Source organism: Pseudopipra pipra, chromosome 6, assembly GCF_036250125.1.
Source record: "Pseudopipra pipra isolate bDixPip1 chromosome 6, bDixPip1.hap1, whole genome shotgun sequence".
In the NCBI taxonomy this organism is placed as follows: Eukaryota; Metazoa; Chordata; class Aves; order Passeriformes; family Pipridae; genus Pseudopipra; species Pseudopipra pipra.
Genome location: NC_087554.1, coordinates 18,310,331 through 18,329,526, shown reverse-complemented (window position 1 = coordinate 18,329,526; position 19,196 = coordinate 18,310,331). Strand labels below are relative to the sequence as shown.

Here is a 19,196-nt window from a genome sequence, read left to right as displayed (position 1 = left end):
GACTCGACTTCCAGAACTAAGTTCAGCTTCTGCCACTGCACACTGCGGGAGATTATTTGATTAAATATTCTGAACAAGTATTGGTTTATACAGTCAAGACTTTTTTTTTGAAAGCTTTTGTGAGAGAGGGTATCAGCTTTAGCTGTCGTAATTTTTTTTGACAGTATCAGCAATTTTCTTTAGATACATGACTAATTTTGCATTTCAACTGTAGTATCTGTGTTCACTGTGGATGTTTCTATAGCAACCAGCCTTGTGCTATCTACATACCTTTGTATGGATTAAATATGGAATATAAAGTTGGTTTTCGTTTTATTTTTCTGCAGACCGTGCCTGTTGCAACATGTTTTAAAAACTTTTTGAGTAATATGAAATAGATTGACCATCTCTGTCATCTTTGTATTTTTGTAAGAAACCTGTTTGTTTATCTTTGTTTTTTATATGACCGGTGTCATCCTAATATTTCACTACCATTTACTCTAAACCCATCCAGTACCTCTAGGGGAGAGAAAAGCTCTAAAGATACCAAATAATCTGGACTTTATCTAATGGAAGAAATCTGTGGTAAACCAATGAACTGAGCTGTGGCCTCTGGAGTCATTATTTGAGGCTCATTATCCTCAGTTTCTCTCAGCATCTCACCAAATGGTTCAGGTAAAATTATCCATCAGCAATCCCCTTTACAGAAATCACATTTTATGTTGTATAAAAGACCAAACTTTACAATTTTATTTGCTTCTATTGCTTTCGGTATTTAGTGCTACGTGTGTGACAACAGGTGACTAAAATTGCATCTAGAGCTCCAGATCTGGTATTTTCTCAGTTTATGCTACAAAGTAATTTTAAAAGTTATTTGTTGCTATAGGGATGAGACAGAACAGGGACTCCTGGTCACACCCAGTTTTCTTCCATCTCTGCTTCTCTGTTAAAAGATTTAACTTTGTTTGATGGATTCTGATTCCAGACCTCATGCGTGTATTCCTCATTACAACTGTATCCATTTCATTACAGTAATCTCAGGTGGATTTAGAAATTATATTTGAGGAGCAGATGAAAAAGCTTTAACACTTTCGGTTTGGCAGCAGCTAAAGCTAGAACCTGAAAAGAGTAGTTGTAGTGAATTCATCCCTTTTCCTTTTCTAACTCATGCATTTGCTCTGTTTCAGTGTGTTGTCATTAACTCAATGTGTTCCTAATAATCCTTAATTTGAATTAGAGGTTAGGCAAATTGCCAAATTAGGTGCTTGTGGCACTGATAATCACCATTTTTTAATATTCTTTGATCGTGTTTAATCTTTTGTCAGCAATGCTGCCTTAATAGGTCATTCTCACCTTTCTATTTCTGCAAGTTTTTGCTTCCTCAATGATAGAGCTTTGCAGCATGGGGCAATTAAGTGTAGTACAGACATGGCTAATTAAAGCCAGTGGCAGTTAAGCACATGCTTTTATTGCTTTGCTGAATAAGGATGCGATTGAGCACATATTTAAGTGTTTCAGTGAATTTTGAGCCCATGAAAGGAAGCCATCGCTATTTAGATTGAGTGTATTAACTCATAAATGTTGTAGTTCTGGTCTTCTGTAACTGTAGTTGATAGATAACTACGATTTGGAGGAGAAAGTGTGTAGGAGAATACTACTCGTAAAACAGCAGGGATTAACTGAATGACTGTTTATTCACTTCTCTGTTAGCGGGGTGTCAGCATGATATTCTGTCTTTTGACGTCTTCAATTGTCTCCAAATTTACTTTAGTTGTATGAGACTGCAATTTAGTGGTTGAACTCAACTGGGAAAGAATAATGAATTTCTTAGGGCTTAAGTTCCTGAGACTCAATCCTCACCAGGATAACTGAAAAAGCAGCATTTCATGTTTTCATTATTGACACTATGAAAATAAATGCCCTTCTTGTGATGTTTCTTTGCCCACAAAGTCTACAAATGGGACTTCAGAGGTCTTTCTAGGCTTGATAAAATCACTTGGTATTTGTCAGGCTCATGCACTGGGTGGAATACTCTAAAACAAAGCCTGTTTGTAGGATGTAAAAGGAAGAAAAGCAACAACATGAGCTATTGACATGTGTTTCTTTTAACCTTTGACAAGACTACAGTGGAGTTAGAAGGCAGCAAGGGTATGAATCCCAGGATGTCATGCTGGCAGGCAGAACACAGGTTAGGATTACAGCACTCAGCTACCTGTGTTCATATGGCAGTTGTTTCCCTGTCATGCAGGATATCAAGTTGAGGTTCATGGAAGATGGTACATCACATCTACTTAGAAATTATGTTGAATGCTGCACATTGTGTGGCACTACTGACAAGACACTGGCTTCTAAAGGAGAGGGAGACAGGATGTTAATTCAGGAGAAAATGTGACAGCCAGACTGGATTCTTGGCAGTTGTCGGTCAGGGTGGTGACCAGTTGGTCATGCTGGTTGACACCAGCTGGGAATGTAGGCCTCCAACTCTTGGAGGCATTTTTCTGCTGCTCATGTACATAATGGTCCATATTGCAAGATGGGATTTTTGTATTCAAAAGTAATTTTCAAGCAAAAATGAAAAGAATATGGGCGAACAACTAGTTTCATAGAGCTTTTAAATTTTTGCTGCTTATGTGCAGAGCTGAAGAGCTTGGCATTTCAAATGCTTTGTGCCTTACACAGTTGTGCTCTTTTAAAACATCTTCCAGTAAGTCATGGAGATATTAGTGAAAGAGTTTGAAAGCGGAATTAAATGACACCAGATTTTGGCTTGAGAGAACATACTGCCATGAGATGTTCTAAAAAAGAGCATTGATTCTGGGAGTAGAGCAGCATCTGTTTGTGATGTGTAATTAGTTGGAATAATGTCTGTCTACTGGATGGAGCTAGCACTCGTTAGGAGTTGAGAATGGACGTTCTGTCAGAGAAGCAACGCAACAGAGAGCCTATCTGAATTAGATGAAGAGAGGCTTTTCTGGGTTGTTTCCTTTTAGCAAGAGGCTTTACAGACCACAGGCTTAGTTTTTTTAGGGTTTTTTTTTCTCCCTTTCTTTTTCTGTTCCTCCCCTCCCCTTCTCTCCTTCTGTGCAAACCTCATGAAGTGCTTAACTGTTGAAATCCCAAGTCTCCACAGACTTTTGAGGTCTATCCCAAGACTCAATAGATTGGAGGCTTTTTTACTCTTGTTTATTCTCCTCTGAAAAAACTTCTTCAAGGGGCTGTGCTTAATCAGCCAGCCTGACAATCAAGGTGCTAAAGGTGTGTGGGTGGAGCATGGGGTGGAAAGGACATGCTTGCATTCAGCCAAGGTTTTAAAAGGCTGCTTACTCCCTAGGATGGGAAATCAGAGAGATGTTTTGAATGATCTAGAGGATCTGTAAGCCCTGTTCTCATTGATTTTTTGATGCAAGTTATGAGACAGCTCAAGTGCTCTGGAGTGATGACAGCTGAGAATTTGCTGACAGCTGCCCAAGTTCCATAAACCATACTGAAAATGTGGGCATAAGCACCGTGCTGTTTCTAGTTTACCTATTGATTGCACTAACACCAGAGTCTGTTATGCCTGGGAATAAATTTTAGGATTTCCCTGTAACTAATCTGCAAAAAGATCGAGTGGACTGAGTGTGTAGAGGTTAGCAGGTCTTACTTCAGATTTGCTGTCTGAGAGAGAAGAGGCTCAATAGGATGTGCATGCTGACAAGAAAAGAAATACAGCATTTATAGGTCCAGTGGATCTGAGGGAGATAAAGAGACTTTGAATTTGTTTCTAAATTTGATAAATTTGATGACTGAACAGATATTTTAATTTTTGGTTGAAATAAGCTATGTATTCATTGATAAAACACCAATATGATGTGTAGGTAAGGAGAAACAGGGATTTAACTCTATATCTAAAGCCCTGTCTCTGAAAATAGGCTGAAGCCAAGTCAAGCAAGCGAGTGGAAAAAAAAAAATCAATTCAAACTTTAAGTGAACATTTAAACTAGGGAGGGGAAGAGGGTGAAGTAAGGAGAACATACAAATGGCCATGACATTGAAAGGGTTTCATCTAGACAAGTACCCTATTTTTGGTCAGGGTTGCTCAGAAATGCTTAGAGAGAATATAAGAAAAAAGTAGAGACATGACAGGACATTTTTACCCACTGCACCAGTTAATGGAGCAAAGGCTGCAAGTCAAATATCGTTTTTAAGAAATGCTATGATACCTTGTCCTCATTTGATTTGTGTAATCCCTTTTTGAACCTGCATATATTTTGACATCCACAAAATTCTCTGGCGAGGAATTCTAGAATTTAATTAAATGTCTTGTGAAAAAGTACTTACTTTATTGGTTTTCAACCTGCAAACCAAATAAGCTCTATCTTTTTTAATCTTAAGAAAAATGAATAATGATCCTCTAGTCACCTTTCCCATTCCATGTTGGTGTTTATTTACTGCTACTGTTTACTACTACTGTTCCAGTCTCTTCCCAGGATTGTGGTCCCCACTAACTGATCTTTTTTCAAACATTTTTTTCCTAGTTCTTTTAAAATTCTTGCTAAAAGGACACAGCTCAGATCATGGCCATTTTGGATGAGGTTTACACATATTCTTTAGTTTTAGCCTCGATACTCTCAAGGGTAGAAATGTGCTTCGTTCCACATTTACTACTCCATTTAACTGTCTAAAATCAGAGGCACAAAGGGATCAAATTTTGTACCATCCTTTGTTAAATTTCTGTCTATTATCCCATATTTGTTAAATTTCAGACTTCTGACTAGTGAAAGAAATGCAGCTTGTGCTACTCTGAGGTGATACTTTATGTCACATGAGCTCTGCCAAAGTGGACACCACCTGCAAATTCAGTTATCCTGCATGCAGGCAGTGGGTCCTGGTAGTGTGGTGCAGATGGATGTCTACGAGGTCTTCAGTAGTATGATGACCATGAACTAACTACCTGCTTGAAGGTGTTTTCCAGAAGTGGCCAGTGTGTTTGAAGTTGTTTTCCAGAAGTGACTCCTCCTTCCTCCTAAATAGGCAACAGCTACATGAACAGGTTGTTCGCACACGTTTATATAGAGCACCACGGCCTCTGCATTTGCACACATGCTTCTGCTTTTTCCATGTAAGATTCTTGATTCATTTGATCCTGTCTGTGTGTATATGTATTCCATTTCCACCTCCTCCATGTGTCTAGCAGAAAGGGACAGTAATTTAAATATGCCTAATATTGCAAGAACGTTTGCTGGATAACATTCAGATCGCTGCTCTTGATGCTTTGATGTTGATTTTTTTCACTGTATGCTTTAACTACATACTTAGAGGGGGAAGCATATTCATATAAGTGGGATTGAGAAAGCCCTTTTATTTTAAATATGTAGAGACTAGGGGAGAAAAATCCTCCAGGGAAGTTAATTTAACTGCAAAACAACTGTTTTTTCAGAATCCACTTGGATTCTGTTATCAGCATATTTCTTAATACACAAGGAAATTTTTTTAGCTAAAAGAGGAAGTATGACGAGTGGATCCTAATCAGATACAATATGAAAAGCCTCAATTAGGTGCATTTTCCATGTAATAAAACCAATAAAAAACCCACTTAAAGACACCAGCACCATTATCATGAACAATGAGGCAATTTCTCCTGCAGTATTTTAAGTGTGTAGCTGTAACTTCAAAATAATTTTCTCCACCAACATGCATATATCCAGGGCTGTTTGGGATTACTTTGATTATCATACTGTAAGATCAATTCTAAATGTATGCACTGAAGCCTGAATAATTTATTTTCTAGCCCATTAGAACAATGTGGAGGATCTAATTCCATAGGCAGCTTTTTTTGCCAAGAGAGCAAGTGCACATGTCTGTGTATCTCTTGGGGAAGAAGAGAGACTCAGTCTATGCTTTTAGAGGAAGGCAACTGCTTTACTGCTTGACTGCTGTATAAATGCCTATGAGCAATTTGTCTTGAACAGAATAATCTGCTCCTTCCAGAGCCAATTGCAAAGTCCAGGGCCTGCAAAGAACCCGCTGCTCGTGTCCTTTTACTCACAATTTTGCAGCTCAGGCACAGACGTACTAAATAGCCTATTTGAGATTTACACTGACATCTGTCCTGGAACAGACACTTGACTCAAATTTCCTAAGTCTCAGGGCTATGACAGTATTCCTTCTGGTGTCCAACTGTTTTGACTTTAGAATAAAAGATTTTGCAAAATAATGTGCAACATTTATTGGGGAAAAAAATGTTAGAGGAAGCATCATTTTGTTTCAGGTTTTGCCATGGGCTGCCCTGCTTTCAAGAGAGTGGATTATCATGAACAATTAAGCAAATAATGTGTTAAACATTTCACAAGAGAATGAAAAAAAAAAGTTGTTATCAGCCTGACATCTTTCAAGGGGATTTTTTTAAAAGTCGACTCTGCACTCACTAAATGGAGTTGATACAGACTCTCATTTGACTACCAATCGATCAGGTTTAAACTGTAGACTTCTCACTAATCTTTTTGTTTTAGTGTTTTCTCTTTTAACCATGACAGCATCACTGTTTGCATGGAAATCCCCAAATTATCAAGAATAGCCTCTTTAATGGTTTTGGTTTTGTTTAATTTCGCGTCTCGACAAGCCCTGAAAACTGTCAAAACTTATCATCTCTTCACTCTGCTTCTGACTGTTTGGTACAAAAAAAGGACTGAGGGGTGGGAATGGGGTAAGGAGAGAAAAAGTGGAGGAAAGGGAACATCATAAATAACTGCGTAAAATTATCCATAACTAACTGGGCCTTAGATACCAAGAGGAAGAAGTAAAACCAGACAAGCAGCACAGAACCAACTACAACAGTTTTCTCTTGGCTCTGATCCAGAATAACGAAATGTGATCCCTCTAATCCCTGGATTTTAGACTGGGAGTTATGCTGCTGTTCAGTTCAGAATGGGGGATGAGGCAGGGCAGGCAGGGAGCAAGCTTTTTGAATTTTTCAGAAAAGAAAACATTTGGCTATTGTTGGAAAGGCTCCTGTGGCTGTCTTGGTGGGTCTTGGTTCCCTTAAGCATTTCCTTAACCAGGTGCTTGAGTTTTAAAACGGCCAGTGAACTTGCAGATGTGCTTTGCTCTGTGGGGAAAAGGGGGCTTTAAAGAGCCATTTGGACTCGAATTAAGGGCAGCCTGTTTCAATGGCCTGGTGTGACAACTTAGGAAATTTATTCGGGGACCAAATAAAGGGGGTGTTCTGATGTGGGAAAAGGAAGAGGGCTGAACTAGGGTGAAGCAGTCTTCAATAGTGTGTGCTGATATTGGGAAATCCAGCTTGAGCCAGATGTTTTAATGTTCAGGGGATCCCTTTGCGCATTTCAGAGTTTGGTTAATCAACCTAAGGAAGAGCTGTGCATTATCTCTTCAAAAACAGGAAGATGGAGAGTATCTCTGAATCAAGGGCACTGTAGTGAGATACTTCTGCTGACCAGCTGACCTAAAATATTCATCCTTGATCTAAATGGGTACAGCCACAGTCGTGGCATTTTGCACAAACTGTGTCCTACTTTTGTGATGTTTTGTGCTACTGGTGATTTTCCAGTTTCCGCAAGCAAGAATGACTTTGGAGTCAGAAGAGACTGGATTCAAATGTCCAGGCAACGATGTCTCAAGTAGTATGCATTGAGTGTCATAAAGAATTTAGTGGGTGATGGAGGAGCAGGCAAGCAGGTCTTGCCTTTACAGCATCCTCCTTTAATACTGATGATAGTTGTAGGTGTTGGTATCACTCAGAGCAGTGTAGCAACACGGGGAGCATGAAAGCTGATGAAAAAAGCTGCCTTTTACTGGTGCTGTTGAATTGCTTCAGAACAAAGGACTGAAGATAATAGCTAAACATATTGCAAGGTCATGCCTCTGCTGCTGCTGGGCATCCACCTTTGTTCGACTTAATTGGTCTGTTGGTGCAGCCTCACTGTGCCTGCAGCTCCAAGGCTGATTTTTGAGGCAGAACCTCCACCAGGCTGAAGATGCAGAAGCACAGTTGTGCTTTCTGTCCCAGTCCCTGGCCAGTTTAGTCCTATTCCTGACTGTATTTCAACATTCTGACCATTTTGGTTTTAGCTTTGGTGTCTGTCACCTCTCCTTTGATGCTGTTCTGTAGTACCATAGACATTCAGAGTTTTATTCCCATTTTAGGGAATTTATTCCTAATTTGATTCAATTTTTTTTCCTTAGGCCATGATGATAGCTTTTGTTTATATTCCCTCAGTTATCCTAAATGATTTTCTATGGGTTACCTTCTTTAAGTATTCTTCCCCCTCCTCTCCCTTGGTTATTTGTTAATAATTTTGGACCATGTTAAAGACCATGGTCTGTAAGTGGACATAGAGGGAAGGTATTTCCAGGATATATGATCATGGCATGGACTATCCCTCCATGGTTCTTGTAGAGGGTACTTGAGAAAGGATGAATATGGTGATATGGGATGCTTGTAATATGAAAAAGCTACTGAGTGAGGTGATTTGAGCCCCTGTGTCCAGGAGTTTTCCTTTTCTTAGTGGAGACGCAGGTTGATGCAGCTGAGATGCATTGCAATGAAGGTATAGTTTAGTCCCTTAGTTCTGAACAAAATAGACTGGTTTGCAGCTGAGGTGAGGAGTCCTGCCTTAAAACACAGTTGCCTTTATTGTCCTTTACTGGGAGGGAATTCAGTGGCATTCAGAGACAACCTTAGTAATTAGTGTAAGAAATTACTTTGGCTTATGTGTTTCTCTTCTGTGTTTCATTTCTGAGGTTTAGCTCTGCCCCAGGATTAGCTCTATCTTTTTCCTTCCCTGGTTCATGAGCTGCCTTATGTTCATCCACTTTATGCAGGTATTTAATGGATATGCTCCTGTGTCTGGTTTAATACTCTTAGGAACACAATTTCTTTCCTAGCCTTTAATTGATTTGGTTAATAAAGTGCAATTATAGAACTCAATAAAAATTGGTTATTTTAAAGGGAGAGCAGGAAAGAAAGAAACCTAAGTAATGAGATGCATTGTGACTATATAATAATGCAAAACCCCCTTCAATTTAATTCTGTTTAATTGCTCAGCTTTACTTAGATTGTTACAATTCTGCAGGTTTTCTCAGTTATAAGCAGCATGATTATAAATGTTTGCAGTTTTTGAAAGTTCCTTGTGTATATAATAATTGTAAATTTTAAGCTTTTGTGGTGGCTGCTGCCTGCGCTGGCATCCGCCCTTTTCCTTGTTCCTGTGCCTAGGAAGCCTGTATTACTGCTCCTTCTTAAGTTTTTCCTAAACCAGCCAAGTCCTCTTCTGAGGATTGAGTTACCAATGAAGTGTCACATTAGGAGTAAACATATTTGGGGAGTTTTAACGTTATGGGAGGATTCTTCCCCCTTCTCTGGTCCCCTGACACTTTAACTGCTCTCTTACTTCCAAGACAGGCTAGACCTTGGACAGGAACTAATAAGAAGAATAATAGGGTGTTCTGCCAGGCAAATGCTCTGGCAAGATCTGTTTATGGTATGTGTCAGGGATGAGAGACAGTGTATATTAGGATGGGAAGAACAGGATATCAGAAGTGCTGCAGCCATTCTGGGCAGCTCTCAAAGATACCTAAATTGGACATGGATTTTTTCAATCCCATTGAATTTTTTCAGTTCTCCCAAAGGAGAACTGAACCTTTGGGAACCTCTCCTTTACTCAGTGTCTGCTTTTTCACTAGAGAGGAAGAGACCTGGTATCTAAAGTCGTGTCTTGAATTTAGGAAATATGTGTCTTTTTCTTGAGTGATACATCTTACTGATGAGTTCTCTATAATTTTTTTCTTTCTGCTTTGTTTGCCCTACTGAAAATGCCGTAGGGAGAGATCATTTCTTATTAGGTGTGACTGCTGGGTTACCTCAGCAGAGCCATTCTACCACTGCCATATTGACATGGATTAATATCTGGAGTTGATTGGATACAATAATTGAGTTTCTCTGTTTCTCTTTGTTTTCCTAGCTGGGGGGCTGTGGAATCCTTGGTGTAGGCATCTGGCTGGCTGTTACCCAAGGGAACTTTGCCACTCTCTCCTCATCTTTCCCGTCCCTATCTGCTGCCAACCTACTGATCGTCACAGGGACATTTGTCATGATCATTGGCTTCGTGGGCTGCATAGGTGCCATCAAAGAAAACAAGTGCCTCCTGCTGAGTGTGAGTATTAAACCACTATGTTGCTGTGGTGTTTGCTGTCTTATGGTGCTTTTACTATTCCAATGCATGTTACAGTGACAGGGATTTCAACACAAGTTGCTCACTTGACACAGATGAGATGTGAGTCATGTTTGAATCAGGCTTCGATCACTTTAAGGAGTGCTCGATCATCCCTGACCATGCTTTTAATCTTAACATGGAGGATGAGACCTGCAAGAAGGGAATTGTTAGAGGTGATGTAGGATTCCTTGAACTTTTCAGGGAAATAGGAGTTTTGTGAGGACATCTTTTGCAATATATCCTTGAATTATTTTTTACTCAGCTTTGGTAGAGATCTGTTCCAAATGTTTGCCCTGTTGGGATGGATGATCTGAAGTCCTGGAGAGAAAGATCAGTGTAGGCAGGAAACACTGTAAAGAGGTTGATTTTGGTTTAAATTGAAAAACAAGACCTTCAGATTTGACAGTGGTGGTTTTGCCAATCATTTACTCTCAAATGGCTGAGATGTCAGGAAGCAACAGTACCAGCACAAGCATACTGCTGTGAAATCAAAGATTAATAAAGTGCCAGCTGTCCATGATTTCACAGAGGCTTGAGCCACATCCCTGGGGTATTTTATCAAAGTGTAATTTGATGCCACTCAAAGCTGAACTTTAGGAGTAGTGAATACCTGCTGTAGTTGGCATTACTGTATATTTTGCCTCCTGTTCAGCTTAAGACCCCGAAGTGAGGTGATCTTGCTGCTCCAGTCTAGGACTTCCCCATGAGATTTGGCAAACCTCCCAGTGAAGTGAAACTGGGATTCAGTTTGGTGATCTGGTGATGCCTTTGTAAAAGGTTGTTCCTTACTGTGCTTCACATATTCATTTTGTTCCCCTGGGAACTACAGAATGAGTTCAGGCAGACAGTCCTCAAATCTCCTAAATGACTGTGAGATTCCAAGCCTTCAACAGAGGACTCTTGCGAGACCCCTGTCCTAGTCAGTTGTTTCTGCCGATTTTTAACCAGTCAGGACTAGTCAGTCCGGCTATTTCTATGGCAGGTATGTGGTTTGAAACTAAAATGAACAATATAAATCGAAATTAAGGCAGTTCTATGAGTGGAAATTTAAACTAGGAAGGCCGAAAGTCCTTGACATTCTCAACAGTCTTATAAATACCCACTTTGTGGAGGAAGTATCTGACCAGCCACATGTAATGGATTACAACTTCAATGCAAATGCAACAGGAGCCCACAGGGTGCTGAGTCTAAAAGTATAGCTTATATGTGCAAAATTTATCACCTACTTTGTGCTTTTTCGAAGGCCTAGCTCAGGTGTGACCAGCAGTGAGCAGTACCTTCTTGTGTGTAAGGGTCAGGTCAGAATCTAGCAATCAGTCCTTGGTATTGGAAGAGTTTCAGCCTTTTATTTCATGTGGTTCTTTGGCCCTCATGTCTCCCTTTGGCAAGGGCAAAGCCTCCCTTTATCAGCTGAGATTGCTGCAGCTAGGGCAAATGTACTCAGCCAATCCTACCTGGTCATTCTTTTAAGGAGATGGAAATGTTTGTAGACCTTGTTTGGCCTTGTTGAACTTCATGAGATTCTAAACCAGTAAAGAAACAAGCACTGAATAGACTTAGAGAACGGGGGGGACAGGAGATAGACAGGGTCTGCACGCATTTGAAGCAGGTTTCTGGTGGGCTTAAAACCATTGAAAAGTTATTGATGGAGTACTAAAAGGAAAGGAAGAAGTAAAAGCTAGGTTGTTGATTTTACATGGTCATGCCTGGTTTAACCAAGAACAATTTGGATCTCCACTTGCTCATATGTCCCATAGTGCACCTTATCCCAGTGGTAGGTTGTTGGTAGTCTGCCCTGCAAGGACTGGAAACATGAATTTCCTATGCAACAGGGGCACCTCTTATTCTGCATCCTAAAATCAGAAGAAAGAGGAAAGGAAAGGAAAGTGGCAGTTACTAGTTGGGAGGATGTGCTGCTGTTACTGGGGTGGATGGTTTGGAGGAAGACATTGGAGATATTGCAGGAGTCATGGAGCACTACTGGGATCCTAAAATGAACTGTGAGGGAGCAGGATGGGAAGAACTAGTAGCTCAACCCACCTGCACTGAAGAAGCAGAAGTTTGTGTGGTGTTAGACGTGTTAGACAAAGGATGTTTGTGTATGGTCTTGCCTTAGGAATAGTGCTATTGTTTGATGATGTGATAAAGGATGAGATTTTCTAAGGAGTTTGCTTGAGTGAATGAAAAATGAGCAATATCAGAGACATTTCAATCTATTTTCATTTCATGCACTAGGTTGCAGAGCAGATGAGACTCTGATCCTGTGTCTTTGTGTTCTCCACATGACATTTGTATTGGGTTGTCAGCACACCTGTAAGCTCTTTGGTATTAGGCTGCTGTGATGGTATGAATGTTAGTGTTGCTTACCTCTGGCATTTGGCAATGACTTTTGAAAGAAAGGAGGACAGACCAAGTGTTTTAAGTAGCAGAGGACAGATGGAGAAAGGAAGTCGAAAGCAGATGTAAAGTTTAATTTGTAAATGAGATTTTTGCGTAGCTATGTACCATAGTCAGGAATGATCCACGTTAACTCTCTGATTAGAGAGTTTAGATAGTCTAAAGCTTCATGGATTACTGACTTGAAAGGACTGACTTGGTGTCCATGAACTAAGGAGTTGGCAGATATTCTTTACTCAGTGCCAATGTATGGTCAGGAAAGTGCTTCATTAATCTTTTAAGAAACAAACCCATTCCTATTTCTGTGCATGTAGAGGGATACAATAGTATGAAAATGTAAAATCGAATGTAAAGAAATTAAAAAAAGGAAACAGGAAACCTCAACCATCCTATGAGTTCTGCACAAGTACATAGATGGGGTGAGTTTTGTAGCTGTCATTCTAAGATCTCAGTGAACACAGAATAGCACTGATTCTTATTTGTTCTAGCTACAATGTGAAAGAAGATAAAGTTTTGCATTATTAGATTTCCCTAGGGAAATCAAAGCAACAGGCATTCTTGAGATAAGTATGCAACCTGGTGTAGGTAATCTTACATCTGAATGTAGATGCAGACTGGTGAATGAAGCAGGTAAATATTTCTTGCTTCAGAAAGATTTGTTTGACATTTCTGCTAGTCTTGTTGCTCAAGATTGTATGACAGAGGTCCCTTTGCTACAAGCTCAGCTGTAATTAGAAAATGGCATCATTGTTCTGATGGGTTGGGTCACTGTCTGCAGCTGGTGACAGAGGTAATAAGCTAAGAGTCTGACTTGAGAAAGTTAATTTATGGACTTCCACTGATTTTTTCATAGGTATTTGGTCCTGCATTGCTGGATCATCTAGCTGTGCTGCAAATCTCTATAGGCTATCTTGATACAAAATTACTAATCTATCTTTGTTCATTTTCCCTTTGCAAATGGGATGTAGTTATAACATCCATCATAGCTGTTAGCCATATCCATCATCTTTGTGAATTCTAACAAAAGGTTTGGCTTGTGTGCTCTTTACCCATTGCAATGCAAGTGCTTGTCCCGCTGAGGGCAGGTCCTTGCAGGAGCTGGGGCACCACCTTTCTGTACCACTCCAGCACAATCAGTTATGGTGGCTTGATCATAGCACTGACTTCAGGCAGGTGCTCTATGGTTTGGTGACCAAACCATTTCTCTGTGCTAAAGAAATATATGCCTGATTAAGTACTTTCATGCTCAAACGTCGACCTACCTGATCCTTCAGTGTCTGTGTAAACATTATCTTTTAGGTTAATTGCTTAAGATCTATGTTTGAGGAGCTAAATTGCCTGAATTCTCTGCCTTTTGTACATGGTTAGCAGAGATCTATATTTGTGTGCTTGCACTGAAAGAGGTCTTTCATTATTCCATGGATAGTTCAGGTTAAAAGTCTTAGCTCTAGACACTAAATCATGATGGATTATGTAATTTATTATCTGTATTACAGTATGCCCTGCAGGCAGCCCATGGGGATGCTCATTCTGTATTAAACTCCTAGTAAGCAGAGGTACCTGGCCAGTAGAGTTTATCATCTAATTAGATAAGACAAATGGAAAATATTATTATCCTCATTAGACAGATGGGGAGCTGCAGCAAAGTGAAACTAAGTGCCCTGGGTAAGTTGCACTGGGAGATTGTGGGAGAGCTGTGAAGCAAACCCAAATTGTCTAAATCTCAGTGCCTTTATCATCTTTCCGTGATTGCAGCAAAACATCTCACCATCCTGTGTGCTTCAATGACCTTTGAGAAGTATTTAATCCATGTTTCCATAATAGGAATACAAATTTTGATTTCTTTTATCATATGGACTGTGTCCAAATGATAAATAAAAACATCCCAAAGCAAAATTATTTCTGAATTTTTATTTTGTTGAAAGTGCCTAATTGGCAGACTTAGCTGTTTTCCATGGGCTCCACTCAAAGGCTGTCCCAGCTGAGCTGATCAACCTAATTGCAACATTGCCTTCAGTTAAATGTGAAACAGAACATTTAGAGAAGCTGCCAGAAAGGGTCGATGAACATGGTCTAGTGCATATGTTTTTTGCAAATAGGAACTTACTTTTGGTCCAGAAAATCACAGTAATACTGGTAAAAAACAGTATCAGGCCCTTTGTGAAGGAAGGAGTTTAATATTTATTTGGTTGTTACAGCATACATGTATAGGTGTTTCTGTACAGTTGAAACTTAAATAATAACCCAGGTCCTAGAAGGAAATAAGATCCTTAGGCAGTTCTTTATTTCACCCTCAGATTTTGCGACACGTTTTTTTTTCCCTAGTGATTTGATACAAAGAACACATTCTTCTGCTCCTGATTGGGATGCAGCATGATCAATAATCCAGTCAAAAAAGGTAGAGGATGAGGGGATTCTTTGCCACACATTGCCTACACAAGAATAAACTAGAAAGGGGAAAGGGCTTGAAACAGACAAAATGCTCATTCCTCTCTGATTACCCAAAGCCAGCTGCCTTCTTATAAAGCACCAGTGTTGGGTATGTTCCATCACATCACAGACTAGATAAATAACAAAATGTCTTAGATACACCCACTTTCCTCTTCTTGCTGATTTGTGGATAACTCTGATTTTTATAGTAGAAAAGTTGAAACAATGGTTAATGAGAAGGGGAAGGAAAATAACAGACAGATCTGTGTGTTCAGTTTAATTTAAATGAGGACCTCATGTTAATAGCGAGTAGTTCATCACAGTTGCTGGAATGAATAAGATCAAAATTAAACCTTGATAGTAGGTCAGGACCAACTGTGGAATGTGCTGATGCTATATACATATCTGTGTGACTATCCAGACATCAAAAGAGTCTCATTTACGGAATAGTCCAAGGGGAAAATGAGTGCCCATGATGTTTTGTACTGTGCTGTTGAGAGTTTTCTGAACTTCAGCCAGCTCATCTGTAAGTGAAATAGCAATAAGGAAAATGAAGAAAAACTTAATGAGTAGAAAGAAAAGGAGACTAAAAAACCCTACTGTTTTCAATAGTGTCACTGGATCCAGAGAGCTGATAATTTAAACTTCATTGGTGACAGGGAATTTATTTCAAAGCAACTAAATGGGAAAAAAACAGCCCGTGAATTACTTCATCTCAGTAAGTAAATGCTACAGATCAAACAGTAGATTCTCATTCCAGTTTAGCACGAGCTGGTGTTGTAGCAATCAAACTAGCAAAATCAGGGAGATGGTAGCTGCAGCCACTGCAGCAAGCAGGGCAAAGTCCAGGCAGATGCCATATATACAGCCTGAGAGCGTTATACATCATGTATGAACACTTCTCTGTGTAGTGCTGTGTTGCATATGAAAGCCCTGTTTGGACTGTAAGTACTGAGCACCAATCTCCCCTAGTTTGGTTGTCTATGTTAGGAAGAATCAGCTCTTTGTTGCCTTTCAGTTTTTAGCTCCTTCTGCTTGGCTGGTACTGCAACTCAGGAGGGGATGGAACCTTCTTTTCTTCAACTCTGCTGGTGGTTAATCAAAGGATCTTGGAACAGAGGAGAGAAAAAAAATAAAGCTGTTTTCCTTGCCTCCTCTTTTTAGACTCAACTCTAGGCTCAGTGTGTAGGAAGGGCTTACCTCATAGGGTTAGTTTTCTAATACAGACTGATGCAATACCACTAGTGCCTGATGTGCTTTGAGATATAGAATCATACAATATCTTGAGTTAGAAGGGACCTGTAAGAATCATCTAGTCCTACTACCTTCTCCCCACAGGACTGCCTAACTAAACTAAACTGTGTAACTAAGAGTGTAGTCTAGATACTCCTTGAGCTCTGACAGACTTGGTGCCCAACTTCCCTAGGGAGCCTGTTTTGGTGACTAACCACTGTCTCAGTGAAGAACCTTTTCCTAGTGTCCCCATTCCTTTTTGTAGTGCCAAGATCCTGCTTTATGGCTGTCCAACAGTGTGGCAGCACCATGTGCAGGAGTCAGTAGAGCTATACTGATTTATATCAGTTGAAGATTTAATCTGTTTGTGTAAATGACTGTCAGTGTTTCCGAGTTCCTAATTCCTTGTTGATTAATCTGTTAACTGGTAGTTGTTAGCAGTGTGTTAGCAACATCAACTTCTCTGACCTGTGCAGGCTTAAGTTCCTCTAGCACTTGAAAAGCCTCCCTCGTTCCATCTTTTACCTCAGCGTTCAACCAACTCTCATGTGCCAGAGGTTTCTTGGAAAAAAAGCCTGTCCGTGAGGCATTTCCAGAGTGGACCCAGAGACTAAGCCTCATCTTGCCCTTCTACTGTCTGTAAGGATTAAAGGTGGGTCACTGCACATCAAATTGCCAGGAGAGCTAACTAATCTAAGGAACCTTGTGGTGGAAAACTAGAGCATAAGACTACATGGTGGTCTGGAAAACACTTTCAAGAAAGCCTGTTTTCTGCCAGAGCTGGCAGTTTCTGGACAGATATGTTTATTGTCTGATCTGTAAGACTGTCCTCTGCTGCTTTGGATAGACTTTTGCTCTAGACCTAGGATCACCTGCAAGATCTGAAAGGCAACAGAATTTCTCCCATTTTGAAAGTAAAGGACAGGTAACCTATGTGTTCCTTGCTTGTGCAGACATTCATGTCACTTTTGAGCATAACATTTGATAATTTTTTTTCTGATAATAAAATTCTCTCCTCGGGTAGAAAGCAATTGGCTTACCAAAGCAGCTTGTGTGCTTGTATTCCCAGTCATTCTTTTGTCATTTTTAACCACCTTAGTAGTGCATCCTAAATTGAAGAGCAACATTGACTTCTTTTCCTGTAAGGATTAGAATTACCTGCACCTCAGAAAAATGCAAATCTGGAGGTAAAGAAATGGAGGCTAGTGTGTGTAAATCAGTGATGCCTACACAAGGTGTAGCCAGAGCTGATTTGGTGCTATAAACATTTCAGATCTCCAGTAGGAGAAGAGTACCACCTTAAAGGCAGAATTAGGTAAGCCAAACGGACTACTTGTACATTTTTTAAGCTACTAAAAGACTGTCCCATGTGCATCTGATGCAGCAGCTTCTGTGTACCACATTTGAGAACAGCTAACAGGGCATAAAATCAGCAGTAGAATTTAAATACAGACAAAATACTCTACCTTGTCTTTTATTCTCTCCTTGACAATCTTCTCACCATCTCCTTCATGTACACATACATCACAGTTTCTAGGCACTGTTTTGAGACTCCTAGAAATAAGATAAATCTTCTACTGTTATAATTGACAGGTGAGGTCCCACTGCAAGCTTAGCTCAGGGTTTGTAAGGAGGTGTAAAGGGAGGACTGCAGAATTTCACAGTAATTTTTTTCCCCTTCAGCTGAGCAGCATGGTCGTGTCATTTGCCCTTATCATCTTGGGGAAATTTCTGTCAGTTTGCCCAGCACTTGAGGTCAGCCAGATGTTCAGTGTGAACACGAGTGTGAAGCCAACCCTGCCAGCACACTCACTCCTCACGGAAGGTGTGGGGACCACTCGCTGCTGCTCTCCTCCTCCTCTCGGGGCACTGAGCTGTTCAATCCTGTTTCATGCTGGCTCTCCAGATGACAAGAAATATCCCAGGGAAGAAGCTTCATTTACTGAATACGCAGGTGATGTTAAAGTGTGAGTAAAAGGTGTAAGTTTAGACACTAACGAATGTTGCATGTCATCACCATAGATGGAGAATACTGTATTAAACCCAAGGCAGAGCCTTTTATTTGTATTGACTATATCCATTACCTGTGTTAGGTGGACTCAAGCAGCTGCTTTGTCATTAATGGAGTGGCTCAGGGACGTGTAAGAGCTAGTCCAGTGTTTTGTTTCTTCTACAACCACTCGTACTTCATGAGTAGAATGAGTTTTTCTCTGAACTAGTGTAAAGATTGACACCGTGTCATGTCACACCTTCTGCATGTTTGCAGAAGAGATGAACCAACCCTTAAAAGGCCAGTGAGTCCTCAGTTTGTGCTAAGGAATCTGTGATCTGTTAAGTGGGCCTATACCCACCTACTGTTATGATATTAGAGTGACACCTGACTCATATTTGATTACACCTCATTGATTTTGAGTCAGTTGCTGGAGAATATGAAAAATTACTAAAATACCATAAAATGCCAGTTAAAATCCTTTGAAGCATAGTATGGGAATATCAAGTCTCTCAACTCTCACTCTCTAATGCAGAAAGACTGAATGATTCCAACTGAAAGCAGTAATGAGACTAAAATGAAACACTGTTAATGTGTTAAGATGGCATATGTTGTATATATTCCCAGAAATAATTACTGCAGATTTCTTTGAGCTTTATTGATCAGCAGGAGTTCTTGCACATTCATAAAAAATATAGTCCAAACATAAACAAAGATGTACTATATATCCAGCAGGCATAAAGCATGCAAGACTTTGTCACAATTAGAATGAATTAACTATTGAGGCTTTTAGAGACTAATAGTTGATGAACCAAATTTAGATACATGCCATTTTCATAATGGAGTTTCTGTTCATAAGTTTGCTCATATATATTACTGCCTTTTTACAGTTTATGAGGAAACTTATCATTTTTATGCTGAAAACAAAGATGATTGTGAGGCTAAAGAGATTT

The 19,196-nt window shown here is 39.9% G+C and overlaps 1 protein-coding gene across 7 annotated transcripts in view; it reads left to right on the top strand.

Moving 5' to 3' along the window:
• Positions 1–19,196, top strand: part of TSPAN4 (tetraspanin 4) — a 359,373-nt gene that overhangs the window by 273,469 nt on the left and 66,708 nt on the right. For all 7 annotated transcript variants that reach the window (XM_064657620.1, XM_064657621.1, XM_064657623.1 and 4 more), the window contains one exon: positions 9,942–10,133. In XM_064657620.1, coding sequence (XP_064513690.1) covers positions 9,942–10,133 — 192 coding nt within the window. The remainder of the gene's footprint in view (positions 1–9,941; positions 10,134–19,196) is intronic.